Source organism: Acanthochromis polyacanthus, chromosome 9 (genome assembly GCF_021347895.1).
Source record: "Acanthochromis polyacanthus isolate Apoly-LR-REF ecotype Palm Island chromosome 9, KAUST_Apoly_ChrSc, whole genome shotgun sequence".
NCBI classification, from domain to species: Eukaryota; Metazoa; Chordata; class Actinopteri; family Pomacentridae; genus Acanthochromis; species Acanthochromis polyacanthus.
The window spans coordinates 20,516,599-20,533,272 of record NC_067121.1 but is presented as its reverse complement, the minus strand read 5'-3'; the positions used below and the strand labels follow the sequence as shown (position 1 = coordinate 20,533,272).

The 16,674-nt window shown below is 39.7% G+C and overlaps 2 protein-coding genes across 5 annotated transcripts; one reads left to right on the top strand and one right to left on the bottom strand.

Moving 5' to 3' along the window:
• Positions 1 to 182: 182 nt before the first annotated feature.
• LOC110949242 (outer dense fiber protein 2-like) lies at positions 183 to 12,685 on the bottom strand. 4 transcript variants are annotated; one of them, XM_022191159.2, is made up of 17 exons: positions 12,582 to 12,685; positions 12,075 to 12,228; positions 11,830 to 11,953; positions 11,577 to 11,708; positions 11,327 to 11,401; positions 10,970 to 11,041; positions 10,773 to 10,889; positions 9,073 to 9,258; positions 8,868 to 8,977; positions 8,629 to 8,764; positions 8,195 to 8,305; positions 6,648 to 6,752; positions 6,066 to 6,224; positions 5,599 to 5,699; positions 5,357 to 5,519; positions 3,279 to 3,404; positions 183 to 3,143 (listed from the first exon to the last, which is right to left on the bottom strand). In XM_022191159.2, exons 2-17 carry the CDS (start codon positions 12,218 to 12,220, stop codon positions 2,970 to 2,972), a joined length of 2,037 nt encoding a protein of 678 aa, XP_022046851.2. In that variant the 5' UTR covers positions 12,221 to 12,228; positions 12,582 to 12,685; the 3' UTR covers positions 183 to 2,969. The 4 variants fall into 4 exon arrangements, with proteins under 4 accessions (XP_022046851.2, XP_051809405.1, XP_051809406.1 ...); XM_051953445.1 differs by having other exon boundaries at positions 12,486 to 12,585; XM_051953446.1 differs by lacking the exon at positions 6,066 to 6,224 and having other exon boundaries at positions 12,486 to 12,585.
• Positions 12,686 to 12,792: 107 nt separating this feature from the next.
• Positions 12,793 to 16,265, top strand: ift22 (intraflagellar transport 22 homolog (Chlamydomonas)). Its single transcript, XM_022191114.2, has 5 exons — positions 12,793 to 13,087; positions 14,555 to 14,637; positions 14,850 to 14,933; positions 15,072 to 15,274; positions 15,357 to 16,265. Exons 1-5 carry the CDS (start codon positions 13,049 to 13,051, stop codon positions 15,503 to 15,505), a joined length of 558 nt encoding a protein of 185 aa, XP_022046806.1. The 5' UTR covers positions 12,793 to 13,048; the 3' UTR covers positions 15,506 to 16,265.
• The last annotated feature ends 409 nt before the right edge of the window (positions 16,266 to 16,674 follow it).

The following is a 16,674-nucleotide window of genomic DNA, read 5'->3' as shown; positions in this document are numbered from 1 at the left end:
AACAGAGTTACGTAAACGGGCAAAACCAAGAGAGCACGAGGAAAAACAGGGGTTCTGACGCACGCACATATGAAATGGTTCCATCCCCTGACGGAGAGCACAATAGAGCTTTGTCTCGGGGAACTTGAGAGGAGCCCTGCTCACTTGAGGGAATATGTCCACTGCAGGAATATACCAGAGACTTTCAGAGGTCTGCACTCAGTAGTTTATTGCCATAGATACAGTAGAGAACCAAAAGCAACAATGGTGGAACAAGAACATACAACTATGGTTCAGTCTTGTATGTGACTCATGCAGCAGCAGATACCTGAGATCTTGTGTTTGCCCCTAAGCTTCAGTGAGATAACACCTGCATTATAAAAGCATTACAGCCCGCCAGTAACCACGTTTAAAGTGGCTAGGAAATATTCCAGAGTTTTATGTACCTCAGCAATTATATCTGCAACCTACGGGCATGAGCTTCTCTACTGACAGCTGGAAAACTGATTCTCAGCTTAATTCATCTCAGTCCAGCTGAGAATCAGAACATAAGACAATCCATTATACACCACACCTTTTCTACCATCGCGTCAAAAACAGACACAAGTTTGTTTACAGCATCAGCAGGATTTCAATGATATGTCAGTTGGGGTAGGTGATGATTTGAATGGTAGCAAAGTTAGAGCATAATTCATGTTCACATTCAACAGGTAAACAAGGCTGGGACATCAGAGGCGTGTGCTGTGAAAAGCAGGTTCATCTTACACAGTCTATCTGTGGGGTATCTGGCTTCACTACACACAACAACCGCTGTCAGGCTCAGCAGATTCATGAAGCTGGTGATCAACTGGGTCAGTCAGCCCAGGGTTTCCGAGTCTGGTTTATGAGGGCGTTGACACGAAGAGGAGGTGCTGGCACCAGATGACCAAACATGGACAGGTTCAGAACCTCTCACAAGAGGACAAACTATATTCTCAAACCAATATGAAGAATTAAAAACTGTGATACAGGTTAAAAGCAACGCAGCTGCTGCAGCAAACACCAGGGAGAAAAGTTGAGAAATAAGTGTCGACTATGTGAACATTAGTTAATAAGCTCATCAATATCACTGTCTCATATAAGGCAAGATCTGTAATATGTTTTATAGATGTAGGTTTTATAGTCAACTTTCTTAAACCACCGTTCAAAGTTTGGAGTCACTCAGGCAAGTTCATGTTTTCCATGGAAACTCACACTTTTATTCATGTGCAAACATAATTGCACAAGGGTTTTCTAATCATCAATTAGCCTTTCAACACCGTTAGCTAACACAATGTAGCATTAGAACAGAGGAGTGATGGTTGCTGGAAATGTTCCTCTGTACCCCTATGGAGATATTCCATTAAAAATCAGCCATTTCCAGTTTGAATATTCATTTACCACATGAATAATGTCTAGACTGTATTTCAGATAAATTTAATGCTCTCTTCATTGAAAAAAAATGTTTTTCTTTCAAAAATAAAGACATTTCTATGTGACCCCAAACTTTTGAACAGTAGTGTATATAAGACAAGAATGTATATTGAAATCACAGATGTATTCCCTTTATGCTACTCACAAAAAAAATCAAGTAATAAATATAAAATTATTTTTATGGTGGTGTGGAGAGTGAATTCAGTAATCTCACGGTCAATGTCCATAGAGATGTTGCTCAAATTTGGGAGCAAGTACAGAATAAATATAGAAAACAATATTAAACAACAATATAAGAAACAGTATGTGTGCTTACTGTAAATCTTATAAAGTCAAGAAATACAAAGCTGTACTCTCATTTCCCCCTCTCGCTACCTGCACAATGACTCCACAGGATCTTTCAGGAATGATAAAGCCATATTCCAGTCAGTAGGTGACGATTTCATGCAGGCGATCTATTATTTGGACCATAACCTGCTCTGGAGTAGTATGGAGCAATAGGAGTGCCAAATCAAAATATAAATAAATAAATAAATGTGGAAATATAAAGAGAAATAAATAATTAAATAAATAAATGTGGAAATATAAAGAGAAATAAATAATTAAATAAATAAATGTGGAAATATAAAGAGAAATAAATAAATAAATAAATAAAAGGAAAAAACAGAAAAGGTAAAAGCAAAGACAAAATTTTCCTTTTTATTTATTTATTTATTTATTTCTCTTTATATTTCCACATTTATTTATTTATTTATTTCTCTTTATATTTCCACATTTATTTATTTATTTAATTATTTATTTCTCTTTATATTTCCACATTTATTTATTTAATTATTTATTTCTCTTTATATTTCCACATTTATTTATTTATTTATATTTTGATTTGGCACTCCTATTGCTCCATAGAGTAGAGGAGGTGTGCAGTGAAAATTACCACAGCAATGTACCTCAGTAAGAAGGGAACCACCATCATTGTGCAAAAAACACAGAATTGCACCTGAAATTACTTCACTAACCTCAAATCCTCCCGCTTAATGTTGGGTTTTCAAGCACCACTAATATCGGATTACAATTGCTTTCAGAATGTTTCTACATACAAGTGTGAACAATAAGACCTGACAAAGGAGCAAAGCCATTTTCCTGTCTGAATTTAGTGGAAAATGCAAAGCTGCTTTGTTAAGGCTTCTACAGCAAACTAAATATTTGCCAAATTGTTGAGGGGGGCGATCAGCTCATCAAACATAGAGCTATTACAAGGAGGTCTTTGCCATTCTGAACTCACAGTTAAAAAGGGAACATACAATTAACAAGTTCAAAAGCTAAGCTTGTCCTAAACAATACGTATGCAGCAGACTATTTGTCTTATGGGTAGCACCAACAGTCCACAGTCACAAAAGCTACATGTAATTGTAGGTATAACCCCAAATCTATCAGAAATCTACTTTTTCTTCTCCTGAAAGTTCTTCCATCCCAATTCATGAATAGGTGTATTAAATTATAAAAAATACAAAAACAAAGATTGAAAATCCAAACCTTCATCATTTTAGAAAGTATGATGATCCAAAACCTGAAGTTTGTAGTCCTTCATCAAACATGGTTTTATACGAGTTTTTGAGGAAATCAACATAGATCTGAATGCTTCGTTTGTGGCTCTCTGATTGGTCCAGGCTGAGCTGCAGGTCCTTCAGACGCACCTCAAACTGTTTCTCCGCCTGCAGAATGAGAGACGACGATGGTTTTCCTCAGATTTACTCTTCTCATTATTTGCTTTTTGCAAAAGTTCTCTCTAGTCTGACCATGTACGCTCCAGGATATTCCTCTGTATTTCAGAAAAGCATGACACTCACCGTGAGCTTGCTCTGACGAAGAAGTCTCAGCTCGGTGTCCCTTTTGCTCTTCTCGGCCTCCAGCTCCAGGATTTTTGTCTGAAGGGCCTCTTCTCTGGAAACAGCCTGGTCTTTCACCTTACTGACCTGGACACATGGTGAAAAATGTGAAATGTTAGACAAAGTGAGACACATCACTTCTGGTGTATTAAATGCTCTTTCTTTTTGACACATACAGCATCAAAGATTAGATGTGACTGGCTGCTGGCTGTTCATAACAGAAATATAAATGGAAAGCTGGGGGCAAGTGATGTGTTTCTTTCACAGCGAAAACAGATTAACAGCAATAAAGACAACTGAAAATCAATTGGCAGTAAAAGTAAAATCTTCATCTCAAAATTTCACTCCCCAAGTAAGCTTGTGTTGAAATGCATTCAATTGTGGAAGAGAGAACCTTTTGACATTTATCCTTCAGCGCTGACAGGATGTTACTCATGATGTTAACCAATCAGATAGTGCTGTAGGCGGGACATGAAATCATTTCTTTTGGAATTTGATTTTAAAAGACAATATTGGTAATTAGTAAAGTGCGGAATTGCAAATCTGATAATTGGCTAGGGCCATATCAGTGGACCCCTAAAAGAAAATATAAAAAATCTAGGAAACTGGAGACATAGAGGGCCCGTTGTGGTGTATTGTATCAGCTGCTGACACAGGGTGGCAGAACAGATGCACAAATGATTACTTTGAGCTGCGGTAAAACACTAAAATTGGTCCGTGGACATGACTAGACATGTTTTCATGGTTTAACACTATAACGTGTGTGGAGTAACTGTCATTATGCCACATTACGCCATCAGCAGGAGTTATGTTACACGTGTATTTGTGACCACTGGTGGGTGTGCAAATGTCCCATTCTGTGGGTCTGCAGCTACCATCAAGAGAAGAAACAGCAGGTTTCACAAATGGAAGAGCCACAGTTTCCAAAACTAGACAAGGCAGATTAGGTGAAAGTACAGTTTTAGTGTAATCCTAAGGGTTTCTGAAGGATTTCACCTGAATGGTGACACCACTGTGTGTGAGTGTAACAATGTGCTGTGCACCCAGTCACAATGCAGTAATTTAAGTTTGTATGCTGTTTCTAAACCTCTCCAGACAACAGTAAGGAATACATTTTGAAAAACAGAGATAAGAGATGCTTAAATTGCATGAACTTCTCTCCACACCCTGCTCACTAGATTTGGCTTCCAGTGGCATCTTACACCTAATCAAATAGAAACTGAAGCCGAAGGATCTTCATTTGACACAATTTAAAGGAGTCAGCACAAATGATGCTTAATACTATGTAAAATGTGTGGAACATACACTACTGTTAAAGCATGAGGTCACCAAAGTAATTTCATGTTTTCCAATGAAACCCACTCTTTTATTCATGTACTAACATAATTGAACAAGGGTTTCCTAATCATCAATCAGCCGTTCAACACCATTAGCTAACACAATGTAGCATTAGAGCACAGGAGTGATGGTTGCTGGAAATGTTCCTCTTTACCCCATGTAGATGTTCCATTAAAAGTCAGCCATTTGCAGCTATAATAGTCATTTACCACATTAACAAATGTCCAGACTGTATTTCTGATTAATTTAATGTTATCGTCATTGGGGGAAAAAGCTGCTTTTCTTTCAAAAATAAGGACATTTCTAGGTGACCCCAAACTTTTGAACAGTAGTGTGTGTCCTGCTGTTGATCACAGAGTGTCACATGACATCCTGACTGATGACAGTTACTGCTTGCACATCTGCTCCATGCAAACATGCCGTGTACAGTCTCAAAGTCTTTTTGATCAACCCTGTCTGTTAAGTTGCACTGTCTTTCTTGATGATGCAAGTGAATATATATTTGCGTTGAAATGATCTGGTCAAATGATGACATTTTACCATAACCTGCTCTTAATCTGCTCGGCAGTATCAAAACAGTTCCAAAAGATGAGATGCGTTCTTGTTGTTTGGTGGTGCCAGTGAGTGCATTTGTGCTTCAGCTGCAACTTAAATCTGACTCCTTCTTACAGAGACATTACTAGAGGACTTCAGAGATGTACCTGCTGTCTGACGTCTGATAAAGCTGCCTCCAGCTGCCGGCTGAGGGCCTGACACTCTGATGAACGATGGTCCAGCTGCCGGTTACTGTAGCTGAGAGCTTCCTCCTGAGCTGCGAGCCTCCGTACAAGCTCCAGGTTCTCCTGCTGCACGTTCTCCATCTTCCTATGAAGACACATGGCACATATAGTCAAACAAGTAAATCTGTACAAAGGAGACAAACTTTTCATATTCAGAGTCGTACCTTCGGAGAGAATTTATGCTTTCTTGCAGCTGTAAATTGTTCTCATGAATGGACTCTTTCATCTCCATGGATGATCTCAGCATTTGGGCTTGACTCTCCATCTGCACATGTAAAACGTAAAGTTCTAAAAGCCTGCAGTGCTTACAGAAAATGGCGTAGAAATGGTGAATTCACATCACATGCAAAACTGATCAGCAAGTTTCCAGGATAAAAAATATTTCTTGTAGAAACATGTGGCTGACTGAAAAGGACTCACAGCACAAACAATCACAAACGTGTACAGATGATTACAATCTAGATGTTGCACTGCAATCACATTATTTATCACAAACATCAAAACTCACAGCAGGGCCAGAACGCTAGATGCACCAGCAGACATATTGGGTTGTACTACCGCCTAGTGGTCAGATGTAGAAAAATGACAGCATTTTTACATTGATCTGACCGCGACAGCTGGAGTTGCACACCTTAACCTGCAGTTGTCTAATGGACTCTGACTTTTCTGAGCACTTCCGCTCCGAGCGTTGCAGGTTCTCCTGGCACTCGAAGAGACTCTGCTCAGCTGCACTCAGTAACTCAGGATAAGACTTCAGTTCGTCCACACGCCCCTGCAGCTCCTGCCTCACCTGGGCTCCAGAGGACGGCAGAAGGAGTGAAGTGTTGGGGAACAGACACAGTGTTAACCTAGAGATTCATCACACCTCTCAAAGAGGAGCTCACAGATGAGCAGAATTCTTTAAGTGGGCAAAACATGCCATTTTTTCGTCTTAGACCGGGAAAGGATCCTGCTACCCAGAGTTGTTTGTAGGTTAGGTTTATGAAAGCGCATGCAGCTCCAGGTGCAACAAATGTTATGCAGCTGCAAAAGAAATCTAACAGCACACTGACTGGCCATTAAGCCACAGGAGAAACAGCACTGCAGAGTCAGATAACACTTGGAAAAACTGCACCAGTGCTGTTAGTATGTGTTGTCAACAGAACAAAAGAGTTAAATTCACCAACAGGTGGTCATAAGAATTCAAAACTCTCATAAAGTAAAACGTGGGTACCTTCTCAACTTCTTTCCCTTTTCCATCTTGTGTCTCCTCTGTTTCTTTTGCAAGATTTGCATATTTTATCCTTAAATTGTCTCTCTCAGCTTGAAGCTCTGCAACCTAGTGGGGGAAAAAATACAGAATATTATAATGAAACCTGCTGTGTCCTTCCCTACAGTCATAAACTGCAAAGTAGTGGTACTGCTGAATCATTCATTCGACGGTCTCAACAGACCACAATCATTGTTGGACATAAAAGGCTCAACAGAATGTGCAGATACTTTGTAAAGCTCTTCTTAAGACATAGCTTTCCGACAGCTCCAGGAAGTAGTGCTTAAAGCTTGAAAGATCGAGTGAAAAGAAATAACTAAAAACAGCATTAGAAGACGGTTTATTGCATAAGAAGGAAAGCTAAAGGGAGTAGACATTGCCTGGAAATCAAACATCTACACCAAGACTGTTCATTTCCATATGGCATTGTCAGAAATGCAGCATGTTTTTTTTTTCTTTTATTTTTATAAATGCAGCATTTGCTTAATAGTTATTGATGATCAGAAATCACAGCAACATAGAATGTGGCCATTTAATACAGATGTACCCACAAATATAAGTATTTGTGTAGTATATTTAATGTCAGAGCCGTACATCATAAGAGTAAACTATGAGTCAGTTTTCAATGTTAGCTTACACTTTGTTTGTGTCACATATCCTGTCATACATGTATCCAAATGTGTGTTGTACGTTCCTTGCTTTCCCACCCCTCCCTCTCCTCCCATCCCTCCCCCTTGCCCTCCTCTGTCCCTCTCAACCCGCCCGGCCAGCAGGCAGATGGGTCCCCCCTATATAGAGCCGGGTTCTGCTCGAGGTTTCTTCCCTGTTAAAAGGGTGTTTTCCTTGCCACTGTCGCCTTTGGGCTTGCTCTGGGGGTCAGGCATATGGGTTCTGTAAAGCGTCTTGAGACAATTTGACTGTAATTGACGCTAGATAAATAAAATTGAATTGAAAATAAAATAACCTTTCCTGAGCACAGGTGTGTGTTATGCATGTGTGCATTATGTACAGATACAGAAGAAATATGTAGTGGGCTAGGAAATTGATGGGAAATACCCCCACAATTTAATCAATTGTTACTTGTATCATTTACAATGGATAAGTACTGATAAATCCGCAGTGGTCGATTGCAACTCAGCAGGCAACTGACGTAGCGTTTATCAACTTGTTGTCATAGTTACAGTGACACCGTGACGTTATCTCACAATAATACAGAAATCTTTGGCAAATCTGTGAATCCAGATTCCAGACTATGAGCAGCATCACTGCCGTTTTTGAGTAATGTTGCGGACGGATGGACGAGCGGACGGACGAGCGGACGGACGAGCGGACAGTCAGACAGACAGACGTACGGTGATCGTCACATAACTCCGCCACGTTCCTTGGCGGAGTAATAAAAGGCTGTCATTATTTCCTGACAATCTACATGAAGAAAACATTTACATATTGCAAATCTTGGTCTACAAAAAAATACAGAAAAAAAAAAGAAAATAAAAAGTTCTATGACAAACCTGATATTGGCACTGTTCGGCTTTATGTTTCCTCTCCTGAGAGACAATTTTCTCCTCTATGAGGGCAGACTCACAATCAGCAAGCTGCTGCTCCAACTGAGCAATGGATGCCTGCAATCACACAGTAACGTCATATTAGTGACAGAAATAAGATCAGCAAAACACTGCTTTGCCCATTCTTAATTATAGGGCTGATGTGCAAAAACATGGAGCTTCAAGCGAAAAGGATTCTTTCATTGTTATTGCAGAGTGTATGACTAAATTTAGTAGGAATCCTGAGTGCGAAATAATAACATTGTAAGCTAGCAGCAGCAGCAACCAGCAGCCTGTGAAATAACCATTGATTTTACACTTCCTTCTAAATGACTGTGCAAATTACCACAGGCAACACATTAATGCTAGTGTTTTTATGCCTTCTACAGTACAGTTTGTACCTTGAGTGCTGCATTATTGACGCTGAGGTCTCCATTGTCAGCACTGAGTTTTTCAACGCGCTGCATCACAGTTTCATTAGCTGCACTTAGCTCATCCTTCTGCTTCTGCAGCCTCACTGTCAAGTCTGCAATTTGACTACAATGGAGGTAAACACAGACAGTTCGTTAGTGAAAACTGTTGGCAGCCACATGCGCATACTGATTTCTACTCAGTGGTATGTGTAAGAGAAACAACCAACCTTTCCAACAGTTCTATATGAGCAACAAGTTTGTCTTTCTCATCTGTCATCTGCTCCTTCTGTCGTCTCCTGGAGTCTCGCTCTGAATGGGCTTTGGACAGCTGAGCATCCTGATGCCAAACAAGAGAAGGAAAGTCAAAGTAAGATCCTGAACTGAATATAGAAAAGGAACTACTTCCAAATAAAAGTCATGTTGACTGAACACCTTTTCCTTCAGCTGTGTATAGCATTTCTCAATAGCAGCTTCAAATCTCTCAGCTCTCAGTTTCTGTGCTCGTGTGGCTTTCTTCAGAGATTCTTTGTCCTGTGCTGCCTTTTCGGTCAGAGAGCTGACGGACCCTTTCAGATCATCAATCTCCATCTTCTGCTCAGTCAGAGTTCTCTCCAGAGTCTGGAAGCACCATGAACCCACACACATACACTACCAGTCAGATGTTTGGACACACCTTCTCATTTAATAGTTTTTTCTTTATTTTCATGACTGTTTACATTGTGGACTCTCACTAACAGTATCACAACTGTGAATGAACACACATGGATTTATGTAGTAAGCAAAAAAGTGTGAAATAAGTCAAAACATGTTTCATATTTTAGAATCTTCAAAACAGTCCCCTTTTGCTTTGATTACTGCTTTGCATGCTCTTGGCATTCTCTCCATGAGCTTCTTGAGGTAGGGACCTGAAATATTTTTTCCAACAGTCTTGAAGGAGTTCCCAGAGATGCTGAGCACTTGTTGGCTCTTTTGCCTTCACTCTGTGGTCCATCTCATCCCAAACCATCTGGATTGGGTTTAGGTCAGGTGACTGTGGAGGCCAGGTCATCTGACACAGCACTCCATCACTCTCCTTCTTGGTCTAATAGCCCTTACACAGCCTGGAGGTGTGTTTGGAGTCATTGTCCTGTTGAAAAATAAATGACGGTCCAACTAAACGCAAACTTGATGGGATGACATGTCGCTGCAGGATGCTGTGGGAGACATGTTGGTTCAGTATGCCTTCAATTTTGAATAAATACTCAATAGTGTCACCAGCAAAGCACCCATACACCATCACACCTCCTCCTCCATGCTTCACGGTGGGAACCATGCATGTAGATACCATCCATTCATCTTTTCTGTGTACCACAAAGACATGTCAGGTGGAACCAAAGAGCTCAAATTTGGACTCATCAGACCAAAGCACAGATTTCCACTGGTCTAATGTCCATTCCTTGTGCTTCTTGGCCCAAACAAATCTCTTCTGCTTGTTTCTTTCCCTTAGTAGTGGTTTCTTAGCAGCTATTTGACCATAAAGGCCTGATTGGTGCAGTCTCCTCTGAACAGTTGATGTAGAGATGTGTCTGCTGCTAGAACTCTGTGTGACATTTATCTGGGCTCTAATATGAGGAGCTGTTAACTTGCCATTTCTGAGGTTGGTAACTCGGATGAATTTATCCTCACCAGCAGAGGCGACTGGTTCTTGCCATAATATGGATTCTAACAGTTGTCAAACAGGGCTGTCAACTGTGTACCAACCTGACTTCTCACAACACAACTGATGGTCCCAACCCCATTAAGAAGGCAAGAAATTCTACAAATTAACCTTAACAAGGCACACCTGAGAAGTGTAAACCATTTCAGGGGATTACCTCATGAAGGTCATGGAGAGAATACTAAAGGAGGCTATTTTGAAAAATCTAAAATACATTTTGACTTATTTCACTTTTTATTTACTAAATAATTCCATATGTGTTCATTCATAGTTTTGATACCTTCAGTGAGAATCTACAATGTAAATTGTCATGAATAAAAGAAAAAACATTAAATGAGAAGGTGTGCCCAAACTTTTGACTGGTGGTGTACAATACAAGTTTTTACACATTTTTCAACCAGTCTACAGAGTAGCAGGCTGATAAAGGTGTTTTTACCCGTAGCTGTACAGTCAGACGATTGTTTTCAGCTTCCTTGTTGCGCAGCTGGCCTTGCAAGTGAGCGCGAGTTTCCTCCGCAGCCTTGGACATGTGAACTGCACTTTTCATGTTCTCCTGTGGAACATGCACATGCTTTCAAACGCAATAGTTTCATTCATCAAGACACCTGTATCAAAACTTACTGCTGCACTTACCTGCTCTTCTCTCCGCAGATCCATCAGCTCCTTGATTTTTCTCTCACTCTCATTAAAATCTTTTTGTAAATGCTTGCGGAGAGAAAAGAATCCAGTCAAAACATGTTAGAGAATGTTTTTAAATTTAGCTTTTTTGCATTAAAAGTGCCTTCTTGAATATCCTATATTTCATACAATTAATTTCTTTTTGACATGTCTTTGAGTTATAACAGTACCATTGTGGCTGTACATTCATTTGAGCAGCTATTATCAACGAAATCATCCAAAACTGATACAAAGTTAACCCAGATCAACTGTTTTTACACATCTTAAAAAACATTTTTCCTTTGTGTCATTGCATTAAAGTAATAAACACACCTCATTTTCATTTTCAGCCTGTGTGATCCTCTTTAGTAAGACGTCAATCTGTTGGTCAGTATCAATTCGACCAGCCTGGGGAAAGACAAAAGTCACATAAAACAAACTGAGAAGATATGGAAAAAAACAAATCCTAACATATTTCTAAGAGTCATCAAAGTCTTAGTGTTGCATTTGCTGTCATGAACTTAAAGTAACTCGGAATCTAGACTCATTACCCGACAACTTATATTGTGTAGCAGTAACCAACCTCTGCATCTTGGAGCTGTTTCAGCTTCTGTCGCACAGATTTATTTATTCGTCTAAAATCCTCCAACTTCTCCAGCAAAAGTGATCTTTGCCTTGCGGCTCGCCGCTTGTCTTTCACAGACTGCCTCGAATCCTTAATTGACAGAAAAATAGGTTGATAGGTAGGAAATGTGAAAACAAGCTTAATATAGATAGCTCATAAAAGGTCCAAGCTTGGACCCAACTTGACATGTGCAAAACTGTTGCAAACATACAGCAAATTCATCTTCCATGGCATCTTTAAAAGACATGAGCTGTATTGCTGCAGAAGTGGCAGCTGCTTCTGCATCCATCAGGATTTTCAGGAAAGGGCTCCTTCTATCGGTTGAGTCTCCGTGGCTACATGGAAAACAGGAAAGAAAGAAAATGTATTACCGGTATATCAGTTAAAGTGTGAACACTGTTGGGTGAACTTTTAGCTCAACAGATCAGGTTACATATTCAAATGTTCATGCATCACCAGATGATCCCAGACTCTGGGGTTCTTGTTTGGTGGCTGCTCCGTGCCCTGATCCTTCTCTCGGGAACATGACTGCTGTCACGACTCAGAGTGAGATCAGAGCTGAATCCAAGGGGGGGACTTTGGAGTTCATCCTCTGGAGACATGCCTCTTACTACAGACCCAACAACAGACGGTGTAAGTCAGTGTTCAAACACAGAAGCGCTCAGGTAGTCCACATTAATGAGTCTTTAAACGCAGTATATACACACTACACTACACTACACAGCCCAGTTAAGACACTAATATAAAAGCCTAAAAGCCAGTCGTCAAGCAAGCTACCTAAGCTTCCTCCTTAGCAACAGACAAGGTTAAGTGGCTGCCACGCTTAACGTTGCACTAAATACACTGCAGGAATTTTGTAAATCCTACCAAGCAAAACCACCGGGATCTTCATTGTGATAACTGGAGCTGAAACCTGGTAATACTTGATGAAATAATGCCAGTGAAAATGCAAATATTACTTACGCTTTCGCCTTGTGTCTGCTGTGAGTAACGCCACTCCAAACTGGAGAGCCTCCTCTTGAATGTTTGAACTGGATTGGTTGGCTTTGAGGCAACGTCATGACACCAACTTATTTTCTCGCTGCTGATTTGCTCTCTAAGACCAAAATGGGAGGGACTAAGTTTGATTATAGAGACAAACAGCCAATGAACAAAAGAAAGCAGAGCGATTGGTTGAAACCATAGAAACGAAAAGGAAGTTTACTGCCACAGCAAGCTCTTTACCCATCCTCTGTTAATATCAATTTGCGATTATTATTTTGTGCATTTCACTGTGTGAAACTCAAAACTCAGCGTATTGTTGTTCATATATTCTCTGCTAAGACTGAGTGACTGTTTTTTACCTCGCTGTTGAAGTATAGCATTGCATTGCCAGACGTCTACAAACGAAGTTAGCTGGATAGCTAATGCTCGACTTCTTGTGAGAGGAAATGTTAAAAACCAAAATACTCTTTGTTGGTCCTAATGAGGTAAGCAAATGCCCGTCTTGTGGAGTTTGCTGTTTTAACTTTCACATGACAGATGTGAAATGGTCCTAAAAACTGAACGTTACATTAGTCACGTTAGCTAATGCTACCAGCTATGCTCGGCACTCCATAGACAGACTGTTGCTTTCAAAGAAGCGAAGAAAGTCAGCGGAGGAAATATTCATCGTCTTTATCGTTCAAGCTCAAGCCTATTTGTAGTAAAAAAAAAAAAAAGGTTAAACACAACTAAGATTAGTGTAAAATGGTGTGTACAACCGACAAAAAACAAAAGTGGTGTGTGTAGTAGTGGAATTTCACTACAATTTTACCCACACTATGTACCCAGGTACAATTTTAAAGCACTTGTACTCACATTTTCTGCCACCAGAGATGTTTTTCTTTACTCCACTACAATTATCTGATAGTTGTAACCATCATTGCTCTGCAGGTTGCATTTTGTAGTAAACAACATCTGATAAACTTAGGAGGCACTGAATTCAGTTTTTAATATAGTGTCAATTCACAACATATGCCATCTCACAAAATAAGGTGAATATCTTATAAAATTATAGAGACAAACAAAAATAATTTCAAAGGTGTCATGTGCATAGCAAAGAAAATTTATGCAGTATTTCCTTATATAATGCCTAAGGGGAGCATGAACAAAGTAAATACTATTTGTCTCAACACAGAACCTTGTGGAACGCCATAACTGACTCTGGTGTGAGTGGAAGAATCCTCATTAACATAAACACACTGGAAAGATAAAATACTACATTCAGAATTTGACTGCAACAAAAAAACATTTTAATCTGTCACAAGAGGAAAAGGCACAGGTAGAGCTGACAGAATTAATACTGGCTGCATGTTATTTGGGATTCCCAGTAAGCCATGTAATACCAGGTAATACCAGGGCCCTGGAATAGGAACATGTACAGAAAATAAAACACATCCATTAATTATTATTAGTAACATGGTTGCCGTTCCTGTCATGACATGCCAGTAAAGTTTTGTTGCGAAAGAGAACTATGCACATTATGATTTTTAAAGACACAAATTGCTCACTCTATATAAAATACTGGCCCTTTTTGGAGTATTTGATCAGTGAACCAACATACAAGTGGCATGCAGCACTGTAGTTTACACAGGCAATGCTAAATACTTCAGACAAGTTTTAAATACACAAAAGCACGTCATATAAATTACTTGCAAAACCTTTATTTGCATAGTAAACATGAACTACAACTTTCAGACAAAACTAGTAAACTACAACAGTCTCTCAGATACAGGACTGAGTTCATTTGAAGTGCAATGTTGCAAAATGTTGGAAATAAGAATTGCAGAAGTTCCTCAAAGCTGGATTTGATTTGCTTGCATAAAGATAATTTGCATCTATGAGCTTGATTTATGTGTTACCGTTCTAGCATTGTAACCGATGTGACTAAAGCCACATTTCTCTATGTGTTTCAGAGTGGGAAAACGGTTCTTGCAAATTTTCTCTCAGACACAACAGAAAACGTGGGAGGTGAATACAGACCTACTGAAGGAGTCAGGTACAAACCCTCACATGATACCACAGTTTACTCAACCACCTAAAAAGCCCTGAGAAGATGGAAATAATGTCCTCTAGCACAATTTTTAAACTGTGAACTTGGTGTAAAGTCAGTCATCTTAATCTGTTGATGATTGCATATGTGTATTTCCCTGAGTAAAATTAGCTTGTCAGTTTATGAAACTAAGCGCAGCTGCTTTCTACTGTTTGAAGAATACTGGAATTTGAATCAGCGCCTGAGGGGAGTGGTGACAAGACGTGTGAGGTTGAACTTTGGGACTGTTCTGGGGATTTCAAGTAAGTAAAATATCATAAACAAATTTTTGAAAGGCTTACCCTTTTCCTTCTGGTGATATTTAAGAAACGTCTTATTGCTTTACCTATTACTATTGATGTAAAATGCCTGGATGCAGAAAGTTTTTTCTCTTCAAACAGATTTGAATCATGCTGGCCTGCGCTCATGAAGGACTCCAGCGGCGTGGTTATCATTTTCAATCCTGACGTTCCAAGTCACCTCAAAGAAATCGAGACGTGGCATTCGATGTTTATCTCCTCTCAAGGTTTGCAGGATGCCCAGTGTCTACTCATAGCTCACCACAAGCCTGGCAGCGGAGTAGAAGACGGACGGCTGCCTTTAGGTAACCTCACTGCAAGGCCGACCACAGCTGTTGTACGAGTTATTACTTTCCTGGGTTAACATACTCACTCTCTTTGATGCAGCGTCACATCTGAGCAGACTGCCACTTATTCACTCCAACCTGGAAGACGAGCCAGAGGACGTGAGACAAGCGTTCTGCAGATACTTGGGAAATGTTGTAAATACGATGTCAGAGAGTCGAGAGCGAGAGGAGATGTCCATCATCACATAGCAGGGAAATCCATTAAATATGCAGCTTGATGAGGACGTGTTTTGTTGGCAATACTTCGTATTTTAGGTTATTAATTATACATCTTCACTGTCAATCAGCTGTGCATGAATTATTACAAACCCCATTGCAAACTTGGATATTTTCCTACAGTTCGGTAAGTTTATTTTTGGTTTCTTTTGTGAAATAATATGATTCATTCTGGATATTAATACTCAAGAGACACAAAAAAATGCTTCTCTGTTTATAAACGTTTGTTTATTTGAAAATTTGGTGCAGGTTGTAGGAAATGTGATTATTCTAAGTGCAAAAGGAGAAAGAAAAGTTGAACGTCTAGACATTCTATCCAATAATGCCTCCCTCGCCAATACACTCGCCAATGTAGAACCACATCAGCACCTCAGTGGTCACAAGTCCGTTCCTTAAGCCATCCTACAGCACGAAAACAAAGACAAAGAACTTAAACTCAACACATCTGCTTAACTGACAGTCGTCAGAGAAAGACGTGACGGTTCATGTTTAAACGAGGTCTTGACAATGTGACAAAAAACAGTGACTATAGACTGCAAAAATGAGTTCTTTTCAATCCATTCAAACATCAGCTTCCAGACACGGAGCACCTTCTATGAATACACACATCAACTGAACATTCAAGGTTGTGCATGAAATTTGTGCAATTGTTAACTTTTATATCGTCTGACGATTCTGCGACATGTTTTTCCATTTCTGTTCTATTATTAAAAGTCACAACACATTGTCAACATTTCTTTGTGTGTTACTCAAGGTTTACTTGTGTTATCTAATACAGTTCAGTCAGTCATTTGTGTACATTGTGCCAATAAACTCAGCCTCACAGCTCAGTGTTCACATCAAGGTTTATTTACGGCCTACAATTAAGTGAAGAGTTGATGTAATAGTCTTGGTGTGTATTATGTTTTGTGCTGCCCGATCAGAAACTGTTTTTCTACTCAGGCTTACATTTGCCAACATCTGCTTTTTGTCTGGACACCTTCAGCATACAGTTCTTCAGAAACTCTCCCTCGGTAAATGGCCTGGTTTGGCTATCTCTTCTGCCACAATAAAGCTTGCTTTCACAGCAGCTTCACTTTGTGTTTTCGCTCTGGTGAAAAACGTCTGCTGAGATGTCAGATTCTTCTTTAACTCTTCTACTT